At 42.7% G+C, this 21,784-nt stretch overlaps 1 protein-coding gene across 1 annotated transcript in view; it reads right to left on the reverse strand.

Annotated features, from left to right (window-relative positions):
- The window catches only part of BTBD11 (BTB domain containing 11), a 234,420-nt gene that overhangs the window by 76,878 nt on the left and 135,758 nt on the right, over nt 1-21,784 (reverse strand). The window contains exon 6 of the mRNA XM_044441292.1: nt 11,960-12,035. Coding sequence (XP_044297227.1) covers nt 11,960-12,035 — 76 coding nt within the window. The remainder of the gene's footprint in view (nt 1-11,959; nt 12,036-21,784) is intronic.

Raw genomic sequence — 21,784 nt, forward strand, 5'->3', positions numbered from 1 at the left:
GGGAGCGCATACCATAGATGGGGCGCCACCACAGAGAAAGTCCTCCTCCTCCCTCTTTTAAGGGATGTGTGAACAAATATAGAGAGAGCAGAGGAAGAAGGGTAAGAATCTATAGCTGAAATGAAAAGGCCCAAAGACTCAGAGAGAAACCAGGCAGTCCTGTAAATCAGTCAGTTTCAAATACTATGGGAAGGCTTGGTGAGCATGCTCATGAGAAAAAGGTGACCCAAGCATCATTAATCCCAGAGTATGGCATTAGGTAAAGTAGCCAGACCAGCTCCAAGTGGCTGGTCCTGAAGCAGGAGGATCTAATCTGAAGTTGCCATTTTCTTATTTCACTTTGGACATTGTTATTTGCCCATTGCATTCAATTCAAAATCACTTCTTATCATGAAGCCCCTTTTCTCCAATGGTCAGTATTCTAACTTTTGTTTCTTCATGTGTAGTTTGAAGCAAGCCTGATTGGATTGGATTGGTTTGGATTTATTTATTTATTTATTTACTTATTATTTATTTAAAGCTTTTGTATGCATCCTATTAGACAAGATCTCAGGACTGCTTACAATATTTAAAAAACAATAATACCTTTTATATAGGAAGCCATTGCTTGGAAGGAGGAAGTAATGAATGGCCAGGGCAGATGTATACTCAGAAGAAGTAGGTCCCCTTGAATTCAGCCATAATTATTTCCACTTAAGTGTATACAGGACTGCAGCAGTCTATAATTTTATTTTTAAAACCAGAAAGGGACTGTTCTGATTTTCTCCCTTCAGTATAAAAAGTCTTAAAGAGATCTTTAAGAGTCTGACAGGGAAGAGTCTGATAAGTGAAAAGCTCGGCTTTGAGTTTTACAAGAAACTAAGAAGGAAAGACATCACATATTGTGAACTTCTGAAATAGAGCCAGTGCAATGTAGTGTTAAGACACAGGAATGGGACTAAGGCAACCTGGCTCCTCGTCTCCACTTAGCCTGCAGCCAGCTTGATCTTTTTGGGCCAGTCACAGATTCTCAGACCAAGCTTACTCACAGGGTTGCTGTTATGAGGTTAACACTGAGAGCAGCAGGAGGAGAATGATGCAAGCCACTTTGAATTATTTTAAACAAGCAAGATATAAATAAATACATACATACATGGCCAGCACTTTATCACTGCTTCAAATGCTTTCCCCTTTTTCTTGAAAGATAACTTCAAGTAGCTTACAAAATCAGAACGGAAAAATTACCATCAACATAGAAACTATTAAGCAATAAAAGGCAGAAACAAGTCAAGTCAAAACAAAGGAAGCAATCTTACTTTGTTAATTTACTGCTGCCTAGACCTAAGAAGTGAAATTGACTAGGCGAAATGAACCTTGCAGTCTGGTTTAGTTGATCTCACCACTGGCACAAACATACTTTCCAGCTTCCCACAATTCTTCCCTTCTTCTCCATCACATGTGTCCAATCTTTGATAGGAGAGAAGAAGTGGGAGGGGAAGAAACATCGAGGAAAACCTGAGGCTGGAGGTAACATGGTGAGTGGCAAGTGACAGGTACGTATGCAACCAGTTCCTGCAAGATCCCTTTCTCCAAGCCACTCTCTGTGGAAAGGGCTTTGGTGTGCGAATATATCTCCTTGATGTCATCCAGGCCACCAAGTAGGCCCACAGAAGCAATCCAGCCCCTGGACCAAAAGTGGTTGCCTGCCCTCGATCTACAGGAATTATTGTCTGCATTCAGTCTTCATGAAAAGAAAAAGGCAGGCACAAATTCTCTAGGGAAAAAAAATCTTAAAATCAAGAATGGGAGTCGACTGTTAGTATGCTGCTCAGGATAGGGGGCACCTCAAAAACATCTTGATTATGGAGTACTGCAATTCTGGCTTACTTTTCAATGTTCTCATAACTCAAACCTTTCTTTTTATTTTTTAAAGTTATTTTGGTTTCTTTTCCTGCTACTAGGAAATGACTGTGATCAGAATGAGCATTCCTTGAATGGTTATAATTTCCAGTGGATTGAAAACGGTGGAGTAGATTCTCTGTGCAGTCTTTCTGAAGAATCTGGTTGAATGGACATGGTATCCCTTGCATGCCAATCCCCTCAAGGCATACAATATTTTGTAGCAACATTATCCAACTTCCACCAGAACACAGAAGATAATGAAGACACGTTAGGCGCTACTACATCCTGCATAAGGATGCATATCCCAAGAGTATTTGGGATGGATTAATTATCCTTCAAAACCCTTTAATCACTCCTCTGTATTTATAATCAGAGTGGATAGAGTATGCTTAAAGATATTATCAGGATCTAACCCTCATTAGCAATTTGGAAAGCTTATATTTCTGACAGAATGAAATAAGTGTGTGGCACTTACCTAGACTAATTAACCAAGTATAAGAATACGATTTTACAGCAGCAAGTAATTTTTAAAAATCTAAATTAAGGCTAAGTTAATTAAGAGGTGTCATGACAAAGATTTATAAAATTGTTCAGAAAGGTGTAAGGATTTTTTCTCTCATTTTCAAACTACTAGAACCTGGGGCCAGCTGATGAAATTGACTTGCAGTAGATTCAGGTGGGACCAAAGGAAATATTGCTGTAAGCAGTACCCCAATTCACTGCCCTAGATTTGGCATCAGTGATAAGGACTCTCCCACCTGGTCCATTACCACCAGAGTCAGGACCCACAACAGGGCTGAGGCCAAAAGTATTCTTGGTAACAGGGCTCCTCAGGTCTTCTGTGGGAGTTAGATGTGCTGAAGGAGAGAAACTCTTTTCTTCCTCCTCCAAAGAGGTTTCTCCTGTCCTTGAGTTGGCTGGGCACCTGACAGAGGTGCATTACACTTCTGTGTACTGCCAGAAACACAACTTTTGAAAATGACTTTAAATGTACAGTACTCAGTGTCATGCATACATAAAAATAATTTTTCATGCAGTCTGTGTACATCCATGGAAAACCCAAAACATTCCCACTTGGACAATCTTAGTATCATTATGTAACTGAAATCCACCAATCTTTCCTTTCATCCTGACTAACAAATGTTTTAGATTCTTGAACTTCCCCTGGCAAGTGTTGAAGAATCTCTTACCATTATCTTGCTTCAATGGAATTTGGGTCAAGGGCTGAAGTATAACAGGATTCTCCTAGCCTTTGGCAAGCTAACATATGCATGCGACTGTAAATGGCAGACACCTTTGCTTTCAAAGAAATATGTGTCTGTCTCTTCCTGTATGGAACACCTTATAGCATAATTATTAATAATTTTGTGTCAAAGCTGCCTCATGGCCTTAATTTCTATTCAACCAACCTGCCCATGGGAATGATGCTGGGAAACAGCCATTTGCACAAATAGCACTGCTGAGTATCGTGGCTGAGCAGGAATTTGTACCTCAACTCCCTATATCCACACCAACCAATATGCACAACTCATAAAAGCAGCTCCGAGAGTTACTGGCATCCTCCCACAATATGTGTTTCATCAACGATGAACTTTGCTGTAAATTTTCATGTTGATTTAATGCTGACTAGGGTGCTCAGTAATTTCCCATGCCAACTGTAAAATATATTGAAAATGTTACTTTCCTTCCTTTCTACACTGAACATCCCTGAAACTACCAATTTTGGAAGTGTAAGTATACTCTTATCGCAAAACAAACAAAATGAACACCAATCAATATTCCAAAAACTTTAGGTAACAGGAAGTTGTTAATGGCAAGTGGGATGGTGAGGTTCTACTGGATTGCGACACTGTGCAGTGGGAGAACATTGCCTTGGACTTCCTGGCTATCATTCCTGATCCATATCATTTGCTTCTGCTTCCCTTTCTACCTTTTGTCTTGTTCGCTTAGAACCAAAGCAATTGGAATAAGGGACCATTTCCTATTATGGGTTGCCTAGCAACAGCAGGTCCTCAATCAAAAATGGAGCATATACAGCATGAAATACTGAAGTAGGAAGAGGAAATTATTATTGCTGTGCATCTTTCTTGATGCACATCTGTTAGTCTGATTACTACTTCCAATAATAACAGGAATATGTAAAGCATGAAAAGAGTCAGTCAGTGGCCAAAAGACAGTGGTCAAAAGACTAAAATATGAAAATGCATTAAATGCCAGCAGAAAAATAAGGCAAGTAAACTGCATTTAAAAAATCAAAACCAAGCATTTTTAACATTCATGGACCCACCTAATAAGAAGTCTGATTTGAGAGATGATAAAAGGAACAGAACTTGAGAAATGCTAAGCATGAATTCGTTGGATACCATGTCAAACGTAAAGGTTTACTAATTATTTAATCAAGGTTTTCAGTCTTTTTTTAAATTTTTTCCTTTTGTAAAATGAGTTTCAGCTTAATTAGTATCCCTACTTCTTTATTTTTACATTTCATGTCACCTATTAGTTTGGCAAGTTATCTCTGTCATGTTCAAGTCATACTTCCTTCTACAGTTCCATGAAAGGTGATTTATATTAATGTTTTGACAAGAATGGTTCTATTTTGCTTTTGCCTGCTTAATTGCTAAATCAGTCATCTCACATTTGATAATTTAATTGTGCCACTTTAAAAAAGCACCACAGCACTGAATTTATATTTCATTAAAGCATCTTTACTCTTTGGCCAAGTTTGGCCATAACCCTAAACTATCTTTTAGCACTATATGTATGAGTATCAAATTGATGTGCTCACCACCACCTTTCTCCTTTTTTCTTTGGCATGGTTGCAAGGAGGAGACTTTTAAACAAACCAGTTTTCCCTATTATTTTTAGATTAAAACTGGTTAATTTAAACTCTGGTCTGTTAATAAGCCAGGATCATAGGCATAAGCTGTTCCTGTTTTGTTTGAACAAACCAGAATTTAAGCTAACCAGGGTTCTTCCAAATTCAGAGCTTACAGGAAATGCTGGTTAGATACAAAGCAGATGTTATTTTTTTTTCTTTGTGGTCATTCGGGGAAGTGTTAAAGCCCAAGGTCTGTACACAACACTTATCCATAGTTTAAGCATTATCTTCAAAATGGTCTGTGCATACCAGCCATCCAACAGTGTATTACACTGTATTAGCGTCCATCGACTTCTGCAAGAAAGAGTCATGCAAATGCTTATCTTTCCCATTAATATCAATGACAGTTAGAAGAATGATAAAGTGATATCCCTGTAACAGAAGTCCAATCAATAACGGAGATGAAAAACTATGCGCAACACATGAGAAACAAATGTGCACTTGATGTACAATATACCAAAAGTGTGGAAGAGATATAGCACAACATTCATACACTTATTTCAAATGTGTACTAAGGAACTTTGGACCTTTCCTGCCAATATATTCATTTTTATTTGCAGAAAAGTTTGTTTACTGTAGGGAAGCATTCAAGAAAATGGTTTCCCACCTACAGTGTTAAGTGTTACATTTCCCAGAAGAGCTGTGCACTGTGGCATTTCTGCACATGAACACCATTCAGCTTTCAGTGTTTCCTCAATGGAAGAAAATGCATCCTTCTGCAGAATCTGCATCCCAATATGTTTTATTATGTGCACTTCTCCAGAAGAGATATTACTGTGGAAACAGTCCTAAACGGACATGAAAACTGCCTGTCAAGGAGAATGCTGGAAAGTGCCAATCATCCTCAGGAAGGCACCTTTGTTTCTAAACCCAGGTTTAACATCTTGTTGAAATGATCTGATGTAATCCATGAATACAGTAAAGAAGTGGCATCTCCTGCTTTCACTAGACAGAAACAAATTCAGCTCATGGGAGCTGACAGACTTAAGCGAGGATCAGCAGCTGTGAACAGAAATGACCTCTCAGATGTGAATTAGGAGAAATTCAGCTTTTCGTCTGTATGGTGGAAAGTATGCTGGTGCAAAAATGAGATGGTGTTGAGGAGGGACTGGGAGAGCTTTTGGGAGACAATACAAGAAAGCAATGCAAGAACAATTATATTCAGCAGGGCCTCCCAAAAGCTGCTTTCCCAGGGCAGCCATCAAAACTAGCTGCAGGTTTATGGGGGTTCCAGGCAAAGCTCTCTCTGGTATATTCCCTCTCCTGATAAGCCCTAGCAAGTTCACCTGGAAGCAGCAGGAATTTCCCACAATGCCTCAGAGTGATGCTATGTTAGATTTCTTGTTTTGTACCTCCATCTTGTTGCTTAAATATTAGATTTGTAATACATTATCTTGCCTTGACTATTTTATATACCCCACCCTGTGATCTGTGCAAGGAAGGTGCTGTACAATAAATACTTAAGCAGTCTTAATGCAGCTCAAGCTGAAACTTCTCTTTTCCTTTCACAATTCTTCCCTCTTGCCTCTACTGGCTAGACAGAAATCCAAGGCTCCATGGTTCCCCTGCTTCTGCCAACTTCCAAAGGAACGAGGAAGGCAGGGCCTCCCTGATTATTTCATGGCCAAGGATTTTGCTGATGCTGCCAAAGTGCAGCAATGTTCACAGTTATGCTACATTTTTATTTAGGATATTTGTATTGTCTCTGGTAAGAACCCAAAACAACTTACCCAAACTTCTTTCTTTTCTCCATTTTATCTGTATAACAGACCTACAAGGTAGGCTGTGCTGAGAATCTGTCATTGGCCCAAAGTCACCCAGTGAGTAGGAGCTAGAACCTGGATCTTCCAGGTCCCAGTCTGACTTTTTAACAGCTACACCACACTGACTCCCGCTTAACGTAAAAGTAATATGTATACTTTGGATTATTTTTGTAACTCACATTGAAAGCTTATTTAGCTGAAAAACAGCTGACCAATATATTAAATAAACTCAGGAGTCAAATAAAACTGTGCTGGGGTAGGGGATGAACTTTATCTTCAAGAAATATTTTGGAAGGGAAGGGAGTCTCCCCTGCTGTCAAACAAGGAAGTGTAGCTTATTCAGACCCTCCGACACTTTCTCTCTTCCCTCAGCCGTCTCTCCCCACTCACCCAGGACATAAACTGATCATGCGATGGCTTTGCTGCCACATGTGCTTGGAAGTGCCAAGCAAAACATCACTGACTGTATCAATATGCATGGTAGTTCAGTATGCCCAAGGTGAAAGGTCCATGCCAGACAGAGCGTGCAGTTTAAAATTTGACAGAGGGCATGGGCAAAGAAGCCCAGGTCTGTGAGTGAGGCAGGATTCTGGTCCACCAGAGCCCAATCCAGCCATCTCATTCCTTCCCGCATTTTAAAATGTCATACTGTCAGTAACAACTTTAAACTAAAATAGTTTGGCATTTTTGGCCCTGCTCCTTTGACTTGCAGCCCTGCCCACCATTGGAATCCAGGCTTTGAGAACTGCTCTGAAATAGAATTTGTACTCAGGTAAAAGAGCCTTATCAACCTTGACACACAGGGAGCCATAGAGGAAAGTGGGGCAGGAGAAACCTGTTTCTCATAGGCTTGGTTACAGGCTGAGTTAAGGTACAACATGAAAAGTAGAGCATTAGGGGAGGAGCTACAGCTTCGTGGCAAAGCTCTTGCTCTGCATGTGGAAGGTCCCAAGTTCAATCCCTGCATCTCTTGGTATGGTTGGAAATACTCCCGAAAGGCTGGATAGCGGCTGCCAGTCAAGGGCAAGCTGGACCAAGGGTCTGGCTCAGGAGAAAAACGCTTCTTATGTTGTCATGCCAAATACTTCTGGGAAAAAGGCGGGTTTTAAGGGCAGAACAGACACAGCATCAAACCAGTGTTCTGGAGACTCTTCCAGGCACACTGGGCAGCAAAGGAGAAAATATGGATTCTTTTGAGGGAGTGGGAGACCTTTGGTGGGTGGAGCTGAGGACACGACCGTCATGGACAGGGATGTACTGAGATGCACAGGAGACAGTGTGGCATAGTGGTAAGGGTCTTGGACTGGGGTTTGGAAGATCTGGGCCCTAGTCCTGACTCAGCCCTGAAATTCACTGTGTGACTTTGGACCAGTTACAGGCTGCCAGCCTGACCTACCTCACAGGGCTCTTGCTGTGAGGATAAAATGGAGAGGAAGAGAGTCTTATAAGCTACTGTTGGTTCCTTGCAAGAGGAAGAAAGGCAGGGTATAAATATGATGACGACAACGACGACAACGATAATGTGATGTGGTTATAGAGGGCTTCGAAGGGAAGGTAAAATGCTTTGAAGGGAAGGTAAAACACTGTTCCTATGCCCTTTAAAAGTAACCTGACATGTAGAAGTAACTTTTCCTATAGAATATCACCAGACCAGGAAAAGTGCCATTGCTAAAATGTCCTTGTGTCAGGTTGCAATTAAAGGTATGGGCACACAGACAGGTCAGAAACAGGCAGCTCCATCTGCGGGATACAAGACTGATGGGGGAAAGTGGTCCTCTCCCCATGCCCAGGACTTCAGTTCAGCTGAATTAACATGTCTGAAGAAGGAAAAACTCTCCAAGAACACAGAGCTTGTAACTGCATTCTGAATATTTCCGACTGGATAGCAGAGCTATTATCAGTATTTCTGGAGACAGCGGGAGCTTCTGACAGAACATGTCGATTCATTTGCCTATTTTAAGACATGTAGAGTCAGCACATCAGCAAATAGGTGGCTCAGTGATGAGAGAGTCTTTAGAAGTCCTTCAATGACAATTAGAAGGAGCAGCAGGCCTGAGTGAGAAGCAAGGCAAATATTCCAACTTGTTTCTGTTCATACAGAGGTATAAAAATGTTTTAATTTTCACTTGGTATGTGTTATGCAGAACTCAGCAAGATAGCCTTCTGGGAGTGAAATTTTATGGGTGAGGCATTCAGACTGAATGTTTTAGGAAAGACTAAGTGTACAGAAGATTATCCAGACCCATTCCAGTTTGGCTTTCAACCTGGTTACAGGGCCACATCAATCTTGGTCACCCTGGTGGATGACCATTATTGGGAGAAGGACAGCAGGAGTACAACCCTGTTAATTCTGCTCAGACTTTCATAAGATTTCATACCATCAGCCATAGTAGCTTTCTGAACTAACTCCATGGGCTAGACACTGGAGGTACTACGTTACAGTGATCCTGGTCTTACCGGCAGAGCCAACTTCAGAGAGTAATGTTAGGTGACTGGTTCTTGGTAATTGAGCACTGGAGTTCCACTGGACACCATTTTGTCTCCAGTGTTACTCAGCCTCCCTCTGAAGCCACTGGGGGATTTGAAGCCTAGTGCTATCAGTTGGCTGGGACCTCTGAATCAGGTGAAGCTGTGTAGGTCCAAGATTTCTGCAGAGACTCAGTGAAGAGGCTGGATAACAATCAATAAGCAGAACTTAATTCTGTCAAGATGGAAGCCTTGTAGATAAATCACTGCCAGCTCACTCCTCGTGAAAGATCCCATTCATAGTCTGAGGGTATCCCTAGCTTCACTGTTGTCACTGGAGACCCAAGAGACCACTGTGCCTCACAGAGCCTCAAACCATTTTTGGCACTCTGAACAAGGCAAAACTGCCCTCAGAGATACAGGCACTAGTAATGTCAAGACTGGAATACCTCAATGTGTTATATGGGGCTACCCTTTCAGCTGATCTGGAAGCTAGAGCTAATGTAAAATACAGCAGCTTCATTGTTGTTAGGAGCTGCCCCTTTTAACATCCAACCCCTTTGCAGAGGGAGTTGCAGTGACTGCCTATTTACTACCAGGCCAGATTTAAGGTACTGATACTAGTGTATAAAGTCCTCAACATCTTGGGGTCAGGATATTGGAGAAAATACCTTCCCCTTTATGAAGCTCCCCAACCATGGAGGCTATCAGATAGCATGTCCGTGGTGGTTCCACACAGACCCATGGCCAATTGAGAGTCCATCCAGAGAAGAGCCTTTACTGTGCCTCTTAAGGTTAGGCAGTCATCAACACAGTGTCGTTTCCATCTGCGTTTCAGGAAAACTTCCTTGATTGGCCAGACACTGTTTTTATTGGCATTCTGCTTCTAATATTATGTTTTATTCTTTTATCTTGTGTGTTGCAGAATCTGTGTAGAAATGGAGTGGGATACAGACTCTATATGTAAATAAATTTACTTCCACCATCTGGCATTTTCCTGGAAACTGAAAGCTAACAGTTGCCATTTTCCGTAAGTCTCTGGGAACTATGCTACATCAGCACATAGCATTTCTCCAATAGCTGTTGGGATAGGAAGTGGTGACCACCATGTTCCAAGTAGAGGCAGCAAGTTCAATTTTAATGTCACACTCTTTCTCCAAAATGCATGTGGTGGTTTCAACCCAGTTTTGATCTGCTGCACACCACTGAAATTTACACTGAAGATTTTCATATGAGAACTTCCTGCTCAACATTAGGTTTCTTTTTCTTTTCTATTTTAATAAACTGCCAAACATAAAATGATGGGCAAACCTTCAATATGGCTCTATCACAACAGCTCTGCAAGCCTCCCAAGTTGCTTTCCCTCACCCTTCCTTGCTTGTTCCAGGAAGAAACTCTTGCAAACATGGCTGATCAGATGGTGAAACTAGTCTTTTGTACTGGACAAGATCCATGAAAGGGAAAGCCTTTATTGCCACCTTGACATGCGCAGAACATGGTAAAGGCTGCATGTACAACTCGCTAACCTCCACAACATAGGGTAGGGCTTGTGTAAACCTATTAGTATAGTCTGCCCTGAAATATAGAGAATCAGGATAGTTTTCTGATGACCCCACAAAGTAATCACCTAACTCTGCTTGTTGTTCTGTCAAAATCCTAGGACATGGAACTCACTTGGACCTAATAGCTCCATGGTATTGAACCTCTGTTGCCTGAGCAACAGCAAAAAGTATGTGGCCAAAATCTCAAAGCTACCAGTACACTTTATCTTACAGCTCTTACACCAGGAATAAAGCTACAGGAAAGGCAAACCATCCTCTGAGAATAGGAGAAAGCAACTGCACAAGGGCCAGGAAACTGTCTAATGGGTGATGGTCAGGGGAAATGGGGTGGCCATTTGGAAAACAGCAGGGGGCCAGACCAGAAGAGGGTTGATTTGGCCCCTGGGCCTGACATTCCCCATCCCTGCTAGAGCTTTTGGGAGCTCTCTACCTCTTCATGAAACCCAGACATCTTCCCAGTTTAACGGGAAGAGCAATGGGAACAGCACTGGAAGCACAAACAGAGGAAAAGTCATGGTGACAACTGTGTGTTTATGCCTCAGTTTAAGTGTAATGTGTATGAGCAAGTGCCAAATGGAAGTTATCAGGCTAACCACACACACCTACAAATGTATGTAACTGAGCTCCCAAGTACTGTTTTTAAAGATCAGATGGACGCCTCTAGACCTTTTACGTTCTTTACAAATATAAGGAAAATGCACACGCAGATAAAAATCTAGGCTTGTAACAGTACAGGAACAACAACCACCTACACTTAATGTTAAATGTGCACAGTCAAGAACCATCATTTACAAGCACCTTTGGTCTCATATCTGAAATGGCGTATAAAAATGTTGCAGTCTTTTGAGAAATATTGCCAGTATGTTCTTCCATGATACCTGAACTAAGGCCACATCTAAATGAATGAATGGGACAGGATGCCAAAGTGGGCTGAATCAATTTTGCTCTAAGCACTTGATAAAAGTTACAATAAAACCTGTAAAAGTTCTGGGAGAGCTTGATGTAAATGGGGGGGGGGGAGCAGTGTGTTGAGGGGGCAACACGTAACCCTTCCCCTACCCAGTGTGTCTCCCTCCAGATTAAATGCTTCAGTGACATTTCCTCCCCAGGAGCTTCAAAAAGTGTTTTGCTAGTGCCTACTTAGCCCCTAATATTTTAGTGACTCAAAGAATGAATTTAAATGGCTGGGCATCATCCATCCGTCTTACCTTCTTATGTTGCAAAGTGCTTAACCATTACTCACGGTTGTCTTCCAGACCACTTTGCCAGCAGAATATAAAGGTGCTTGTGCTTCGTGCCACAGCAAGCTCCCTCTGCAAGCCACCAGTGTGGTTTTTTATGTAAGCTGGAGTGTACTTGCTCATAACCTTAAAGGAGGGAGTGGCTAGGAATCATATTAGTGTACTTACTGAGTTCAGCAATACTTCCCACACGCGTTGCAAGCAACGATTGCTCGATGGTCCGTAACTCGGACTGGCTAAACATCTGGACTTCCCCTGGCTTATTTGACCTTTGCTGATCTTTGTGAAGATTCAGACTTTCCGGCAAGCAAGGAACACCTGGAGTTAAAAGAGAAGCAATAAAGAATGTTCAAAACTATTGTAAAATCCAAAGCAATTTTAAAATCCAAACAATTGGAACTTTTTTTTTTAAACTATGTTTCTAAAGGTTTGAAGGTTCCCTCAGCTGAAGTTGCTTTCAGCAAAGAGTATAAGGGAGGAAAGATCATGGCAAATGAAGGAGTGACCAGAGTTGCAGCAGGACAGTCATCCAGCCAATGACAGTCGCTTGAGCCATTTGGATACCAGTGTGGTAGTTGGCAGTGGCCTAGGCAAACTCATCACGAGCAGTAACAGGGTTGTGCCATGCTTGCCAAATGGCTTGCTCACTGCTTTTTGCAACTCATGATGGCCTCTGGGTGACATGAAAACCCATTGTGGGTTCAACAATCTCTAGCATACAGCATGGGCATCAGTGTGGCGTGTGGCCCTCAAGAAAACCAGTCTGCAGGAAGCAGTCTGGGTTCACCAGGCACTACGACCCACTGTGACTAGTCACCCATGATGGATCCTCACATTGTGCAAATCCAGTCACTGAGTCAGAGCATCAATCCACCCAGTGCGGGGCCATTTACTCTGATAGCCAGTGGTTCTCTCAGATTTGAGGGGAGATATTCCCCAGCCCTGCAGACCTTTTCTAAACTGGTAACTGAACCTTGGACATTCTGTATATAAAACACGTGCTCAGTCTTCAAGCTTGGCAATTTCCCAGTCTCTCACATTATTTCTGCTGTATGTTTCCCACACTCCAAAGTAGACATTACTGTGAAGATATAACAAGCAGCTACAAATTTTGTCCTTTTTTGTTTACTCTAGTGTATGTAGATGGTCCCTGATCCAGATCAGGATCCTAGCATCGAGGATAGGAGGCTTTAATTCCACCCCCACCCCACTGTGATCACAATCCAGATCAGGGCCCTGAGCTTGCAAGTTATGGTGTTTTTGATTTTATGGATCAATATTTCACAATATCAATTCATGCATGCTGACACCAATTTATGAGAAGCTGGTACATATGCATAAATCCAGATTATAAACTTTCTAGATAATTTTCTGCATCTAATATCTTAGAAATACGTGTTGAGTATGTATGTGGGGAAGTTAACTTTGGCCCTCCAGAAGCTACTGCACTACAAAACCCATCTGTTCTGACCATTGTTTGAGCTGGCTTCTGCAGCCAGGCATCAACAAAGTTAAGAGGCTCAATTGTGTTAGAAGCGCTCCAGGGACACAAAGGAGCTCCTAAGTAATGAGAGTTTTGGGAAGTAATCGCTAGTAATTCACCCTAAACCTAAGCTTTGTATATGCTGATGAAGAGAAAAGTCATGTGAAATTCTAGCTGCCACTACCCCAAAACTTTTGATTAAAAGGTGAGATATAAATGTAATTGGTGTGTGAATGAGCAAGTAACCATTTCCATCTATGAACTGGTTCTAACTTTCAGAACTACAAAAAGAAGCCTCAACCACATCCACACACACATGTGAGAGAAAGACACATACCTTCACCCCTCCCTCCCTGTATTCCAATCTTGTTCTCAGTCAGAGGACAATTTATCCCTCCCCACAGCTGATAAATACTTGCCCTTTCTCTGATTAAAATGCCAATATTGTTGCCTGTGAGAAAGTCGGTCTCACTTGCGATATTTATTTATTTATTTATTAAAACATTTCTATGCCGCCCCATTTGCCGAAGCCTCGGGGTGGCTCACAACAAGCCTCGGGGCTCACAACAAGCCTCGGGGCGGCTCACAACATTTACAGTGTGTATACCTCTGAGAAGAAAGTACCTAAAGTTTCTGATGCTCCTGCCAGTTGCTACCAGATAAATATCAAAATGTATGGATTTGGAGTGTGCTGAGACGATCGAGATTCCTGAGGCAGGTATCCAGAAGTGGATGAGCAGGAAGCTGACTGTCCTAGTTATGCCCAGCCACTCCAAAAATTCAGCATCACCCACTGCAGTGGTTTCCAGAAACCTTGTCTCCTGGGAACCTTTTCGACATGGTTTCATTTGTTGAGAAGGAACCCTTGCACATGAGACACAGAGTTCTGTTGGGTTGCAGGGAAATGCAAGGAATGTATTTTAGGACAGGTACTTAGACTATGCATGATGCCAGCTGAGCCTGCTTCCTCTAGGCCAGCCTTCTCAAGTAGGGTGACCTCCAGATGTGTTGCACTACTACAGTTCCCATGAACTGCACCTATGCTGAGCTAATTACTGAGTGTGGGAGAAAGGTATAGAAAAGTCCTCCAGAAAAGAGTATAAGGTCTTGCAGCATCTCAAAAGATCAGCAGAAGTATTATTGTGGCATGTAAGAGTTCATGGACCACAGCACAGAGAATGGATTCCAACACAGCACTTCACACATTTGTTCATCTCTGTGGTGCCATAAAATGGATTGTTGTTGGCTATGTCTGCAACAGAATAAGGTCAGCACCCTTGGAGGCTTCTGTGAGTCCAAAACCCTACTGGGATGAATGTGGCAGCATGAGAGGACCAACAGGAAAGATGGTCCTTGCTTCCCCATCCCTTGCCTGCTGGGTTCTCCAGACAGGCTTTTTAGCAACATTGCTTCAGACAGGAGGGAAGAGGCTGAAAGCAGCTCAGGAGAGCCCATTTGCTGGCCTCTCTGGTGTCTCCCTGTTCCCACCAACCAGACTGCCCCCTTTTCCTACTCTTTGATTGATGTCAGTTTTCCAGATGTTAAGAACAGTAGGAGATCTTCCTGCGCAACAGTGGAAGCTTCCACCAGTTTCCTTCATGCATATGAGAGAAGACGCCACCTCTCTCCAAGCCCTTTGCACATGTCAGGGGCCATGTCAGTGGTCAGTTGCAACTACAAATGACAGGCTCATAAAGCAAGCTGACTTTTGCATATCCCTGATATTTAGTATGTTTGGAGTGGAAGAAAAGCTGTCCAGGCAGAAAGAGGTTCACTAAGCGATTGTGTGAATCAGCTCTTGAGGATTCTTCCTGCCTTAATCCCCTGGCTGACCCGCTTTTTCTAACAAATGAAAGCAACAGCATGTGTGGGATAAGCACAAACATTCAGAAGGATGTGATTCCACATCTGTAATAGTTCTCCTTAGAAAATGTTATGACTAGAAGTGGCCTGTCATAAATGAAAACAAGCAGTCTTGCAGAAGCCATCACTACACATTCCCACCTTCAGTTCAAGGTCTTATTTCTTTATTTCAATGCCATATTAATGAGTTGCATATTTTTCTGTGCTTCAATCGCACTGCTTAATCTGACAAGTACGTAGACAACTCAGGCTTCTACGGTCTGAATATGCCAGATGCATCTGCTGCTTTCCTGGTTATTGCTGCCATGTTTTGTGCCTGTCATTCTGAATCAAAGATTCCCATGCAACATCTCTATAAACTTCAACTGCTGAATGTGTCATCAAGTGTCACTGGAAAATTATGCAAATGACTGCCCTTTCTTTCTGCTGCCCAGTAGTCAGTGTTGCATGTTTCCACATATGCCCGATTTGCTTCAATCTTTTCCTGCTGTGCCCTGGCACCCATCTGGGTAGCAGACCGCAGACGTAGTCATTCAGTTTTCTCTAGCAATCCTGCATTGCTCCAGGGTCATGCAAGACTAAAGCAGCTTAAAAGCCTGCAACTCTTGGGCCATATACATACATAGTGCACATGTTAGCAGAAGAGGGATTCTATCACATGGAGAAGGGCGAAGACTGTGCTCTGGAACCATATCAGAAAAAAGCCTCTAAGCTAAGCATAAGTAACCTCTCTGGGCCACAGGCAGGCATGGCAGTTTGGGAATCCATCCTGGGCACCACCACAAAGTGGCTACCAAAGAAAGTGTTGTAAAGGACAAGTAACCTGGCCCAAGGAAGAGCTTTGGGTTGAGGCCCAACACATTAAACAATTCCTTTGCAGTTCAGCCCCAACAGAAACTTATTTCAACACAATCCCAGCTGCTGGTAGGATAATTTATTAATTACAATAAATATATAAATTAAAAAGCAGGGGGACTACAGCACCAGATGCCCATGGTCATCCTGTTGTCTATCCCTGCACAAAGAAACTGTCCTATTCTGCAGTAACTCCAAAGGAAGAGAAATAGGTGCTAAATTTGAGCTTTCCAATGATCACTTATGGGAAGTTTTGCCATGTTACAGCTACTACTAAGAAAACCCATACCCCATGCTCTTCTTCACTGCAGCTACTGTGGGCAAAAACACCAAAAGCAGCACACATTATCCATACCAAGTTAGAGAAGTGATGTGAAATTTTGTTCATCAGTATATACAATCTGAAGTTTATTTATATTGTTATGTATTCAAGATATTTTATGCTACTCCTCAGCCAAAAAGGCTCCTGTAGCAACTTAAATATAAACAATAGAATGTTCCCTGCCCATAGGTTTACAACGTACAGAGATATGACACACAGGAGAAAAGAATGAGGGGACATTTTTTAGCAGGACTGGCAAAATGGCCCAGTGCACCCTCTGATCTCCCTCTGTATGGTCCCCTGGCATGGCTGCTGCTGGTGACAGCTGGGGAGAAGGACACTTCCTGAGGGAGGTCCTCAGCAGGGCTGGTGGAATGGTTCTGCTCTCCCTCAGCTCAGCCTGCTGGCATGGCTGTTGGAACTGACAGCTGAGGGAAAATAAGCCTTCCTGAGGGACAGAATCTTTCATTCTTGCATTATAACAAGTATCGGTAAAATTCAGCCTAAGTCCTATGTAGAGTTAACCCACTCAAATGAATGGAACTTAAGTTAAACACAGCTAAGCTAAATTTCATTCAGTTCAATTACTCTTTTCTATTATGCATGTTGAACTTTAGTTTCTGTTTCCACAGCCTATTCATGCAAAACTAGTAGGCCCACTCAGTTATTCTATACAGAGTTGGGATGTGATAAGCTGATTGCATGATAACTACTCCTTTTGCTGATCAAACGAATTACCCAGAAATTATGGCTGTGAAAGCATACCTCAAAAGCATGCCAACTGACACACAAATTGAAAGGCTCCACCACAAATTTTTTGCCCCACTTGAAGAGTAAATAACAATGGGAAGAGGAGCGAGAGAGAACAAGACAAGAAAGAACATGAATAGTGTCTAAGAAAAGGTCACTGTGCTCTGTGAAAAATACTGTGGAAATTGTCAGAATGCAATCAAGTGTTACTTCTATTAATTGTATTGCTGCTGTTTTAAAACAATGGAACTACGAATGCTATTCCACTGTTCCATAGTTCAACAGCAATTTTATTTCATGTTGTGAAGCCAACATAATGACCAATACTATTATTGTTTTCTCTATGGTTGGAGAAGTATCATATGACACAAGTCTTTGGAGGGACCATCTTATGAGGAAGTATGAGAACAACAGTAGGCTAGAGTGGCTTTGTTACAAAGATATTATAAGTAAGGCCAATCTAAGAACTGGTGCAAATTACCAAAAATATTCATTTTGCTTGTTACATTTCTTTACCATCCAGAAACCAATGCTCTCTGGGCAGTTTACAAAACACACTTAAAAACATGAACTACAATAAAGGCAATATCCAACAGGGCTATCCATCCTCCAAACTTGGAGGATTTATGGGCATCCATTGGAAGGTGGGAGCACTGCAAATGCCAGGATTGCCTCTGTGTTCCCGTACTCACTATAACACTGAGGCAGCCACCTTAATAGTCAGCTGCCTCACATCATTTGGTGAGAGCATCCAGAAGAGAGCCTCTGGGTATATTTTAGAGTCTGGCAGGGTAAACAGAGGAGAAAACGGTTCTTTAGTCACTTGGCCTTAACACACTTGGGCCTTTCTAGGTTAGTAAGAACACCTTGAATGGGGCCCAGAAATGGACTGGCAACAAGTGCAGAGCATAAAAGCACTGAATAAAAGACCATATTGGAAAGTCCGCTTCAACAATCTTGCTGTCCTGTTGTGGTGCAGCAGAAGTTTCCCAACAGTTTTTGAACAGTTCCAATTTAATGCAGTGTAGTGCTCCAAATGAAAGGTTACCAGAGAGTGGATAAGGGTAGGGATGTCTAGTTTTATTCAGCTATACAATATATTGTTAAAGAGCTAATTAAGCAAGGCATCAAAGCTGAGCTAGGCATTCTGTGAAAGGTTCGGTCCAGATGTACATAACACAGTAAATGCTATATTTTGCCGAATGGGAGCACATGTGCAGTCAGCCTCCGTTTCCTCTCTCTGGAGCTGAGTCTCCTCTCCTTTATTAGCTATAGTTGGTTTATATCTACACAAATGCAGATCATGGTCATGAGAAACCAGATTTAGCTGAAACCATAGTTTTCCTATTCACTTTAAACTATTCAGTCTATTCCCATTCAGTCCCTACTTTATGAGATAACCATTGCTTAATAGCAATGCTTAGTAACAGGGGAAAAATGGAGTGGGGAAAATTGATTCAGAGAGGAAAGGAAGAGGGCTAAAGAAGTGTGGCAAGGCTGTGGCCCACTCTCAGTCGCTTAAATATGATTGCGGTACACTCCTACTATGCATGTTCAGAAAGAAAAAACCTTCCAGCTAGGGAATGCTGAGAGTTCTCCATCTAAACAGAATTTTAAAATACGTTTCATGGTGCAATGTTTTTATAGACACTTTATTGTCTGTTTTTATGGATTGCTATAAAATGCCCAGAGAGCATTGCCTGTGGGCCGGTATAGAAATGAGATAAAAATCATCCTTCTGCACAGGATTTCATCCTGACAAAATTAATAGGGAACAGTCCTATGCATATTTAGACATTTTCAGCAGGCCAACCTATAACCCAGTGGTTGCATCACTGCCCTTCTGAACCAACTACTGAAAATAGATGTATCATTTTAGGTAACAACTATCCTAAATGCTGCCTTTTTTGACATACTGGGCTGGTTACATGTCACGTTAAGCCACCCTAAAAATAAACTACCATAAATGGATTGTTCATTTGCTAACCCGATAGATGCTTTGTCACTATGGCGTTTCCACCCCTTAGTCCCCACCCCATCCTCCTGCCAACTCCAAGCATGTATCACTGATGCCTCTGCAGCAAAATCCCTCTCCTTGGTCAGCAACTTCTTTACAATTGGTGTACTGGGGTTGTTGCCTCACAAGGAAAACTCCTCCTACATACACACTTCAGATTGTCAAATGAAATTTTCTGAGCTCTTGCAGGAACATGTTTGCAATCTCTTTTTCAGGATCTTGGGCTCTTGTACAAAAGCACAAAGTGCCTGTTAACTATTTAGCCAGGAATACTGATAATCCCTCTCTTGCCATTGTCGTTGTCAATTTCCTCCTCTCTTTTAGAGCTGCCCTTGCTAGTGAACATTTTTTCCCTGGAAAGCACCTTCACAACTGCAACTAGCCGACATTTTTGGCTCCCCCCCCCCCACCACACATACTTTGTGCTTGTAACTTCCCTACATGGGTCTCATTTACTACCTGTTACTCGTAGGAATGTGCAAAGAATCTGTTTGCAGGTGGGAATCTGTCAGATTCCCTGGGCTTGGCTCCCTGGACTCTTGTCCACATTGGCACAGCTGCGAGTCTGAGTTCCTGGCAATCACACCCAGCATGCGCACAAGCGGTGCCTGTCTCCTGTGTCACATGCAGCAACCTTTGCTTATGCTGCTTCACGTGACCTGGAAGACGGTTGCCAGATGCACAACCTCCCTTCTGTGAACATTTGCAGACTTCCTCTCTGCACAGCTGAGTTTCTAAGTGAGGGCTCAGCATGAAAGGAAGTCCATGATACCAGAGGGATGGACTCCATGGAGCTACTCATACACAGGGGCTACACAACAGTGAGTGGGGTTGCTCAACATATGCAAATGTGTTGGGAAAGCAGTCAAATGGAAGGGGAATGGAACACTTTTCACGGCAGAATATTAAACCTGAAGGGGAAGTTATGCAAATATCTAAGCAAATTTGTGCTCCTGTACAAATCTGAAAAGCAAAAGTTGAGAATGCATCTGGAACATTCTCCAGTGTCATTCTGTCCTCAGTTTTACAAGTACAGGGATGAGAACACTGAAAGGGGATAAGGGAGGATGGTGGCAGCACTAGCGAGAGCATCAGGAGAAAAAGGGGTCTTGTAGGGAAGGTCACTACCCTACAACTCACAATGACATCACCAGCTGGGTTCGAATAATACAAGAAGCCACTGTAGCTATAAACAACCCTACAACAAGCCACAGGTTCTCCAGGCAGCTTGTTCATGAATGGGTTCTTGTAGGAAGGAAACTTGTTTGTGAAAACTAAAACAATGATAGCTTGTTTGTGAAAACTAAACTGCTCTGCAGAACCTGTGCCAGGTCCATACATGTTAACCAAAATGTAACAATTTTTCTATTTTTATACTTTAATTTTATCATATGAACTCCATCTCCTGACTTAAGTGACACAGAAACTGTGGTAGACCATTTCCTGTTTATCAACCAATGATTATGAAGCTGTGGTAAGCAGTTTCCCGTTTAGCAACCAACTGTTTCAGAATCAAAAGGCAGCGATGATAGTAAAACAAGAACATTAGAAAGCCAGGCCCTTTTGACCTACAAGTGACTAAGCATGGTTTGGAACATTTCCAGATGACTCTTATGAACTGCTGAACTCCACAGTTTGAAAATAATCTGACTCTTCCTCACCGTTTGCGCATACAGATAGACTGAGCAAGACACAACAGTAAGAAGGCTCCCCATCAAATCCAGCCCGTTTAAAACAAAAAACAAAAACTGGATCCTTTTTGAGACATAGTGGATTAAGGAATCCTGGAATTGCTTATAATGGTTGTACAAGTGGTACCTTGGCTCACGAACTTAATCCGTTCCAGGACTCTGATCATGGCCCAAATTGGTCATGAGCCAAGTTAAATTTCCCCATAAGGTTCAATGTAAATGAGGTTAATCCATTCTGTAACTATTTTTTTTAATCAGAAAAATGTGAAGAAGCAAAGTGATAACAACAACGATTGGGGCCAACTCCCCTCCACATCCGAAGCACGAGCGCCACCATTTCCTCCCCCCGCCAGCACAACCACGATCGCACCCGTCATCCTGGCACGTGGGGGGGGGGGGAGAGGCGGGCGCGAACGCGGGCACGCTCGGGGGGGAAGACGGGCGCAATCGTGCTGTGGGGGAGATGGCCGAGATCACGGTTGCGCTCCTGCAGGCAAGACGGGTGCGATCTTGGCCATCTACCCCGCCCCCGTCCCCAGCATGATCACGGCCATCTCCCCACTCGGGGGCAGGGAGATGGGGCAATCACAGTCGCCATCCAATGCGGAGTTCACGACCTGATTCAACATTTTTATGAAATTTTTGTTCACGACCCGATTTGGTCGTGAACTGAGGCGTTCGTGAGCTGAGGTACCACTGTAGTATGCTGCTGTGAAAAAAGAACAGATCGCTCCTATGCCAGGTAAATATACCTGTTGGGAGTGAGGAAGATGGCTGTTTCAGGCACTCATTCTCAAGGACTGCTGGCTGGGCTTCAGAAGATTTAGAACTGGAATGTGAGGCAGAACTGGGTGGAGCCTGGGAATACGAGCCAACCCAGACATTCATTTGGCAGGAGCAGCCTTGGAACAGGGGGTTTCTCTGAGTCAGGTTAAGCACGCTCTTGCCCCCATGATGCCTCACCAGCAGAGGAAGGCAGCCCAATTATAGGACTGGCATGCAGAGAAGAGCA

This window comes from Varanus komodoensis, unplaced genomic scaffold (genome assembly GCF_004798865.1).
Source record: "Varanus komodoensis strain SLA01 unplaced genomic scaffold, ASM479886v1 scaffold39, whole genome shotgun sequence".
Taxonomy (NCBI): Eukaryota; Metazoa; Chordata; class Lepidosauria; order Squamata; family Varanidae; genus Varanus; species Varanus komodoensis.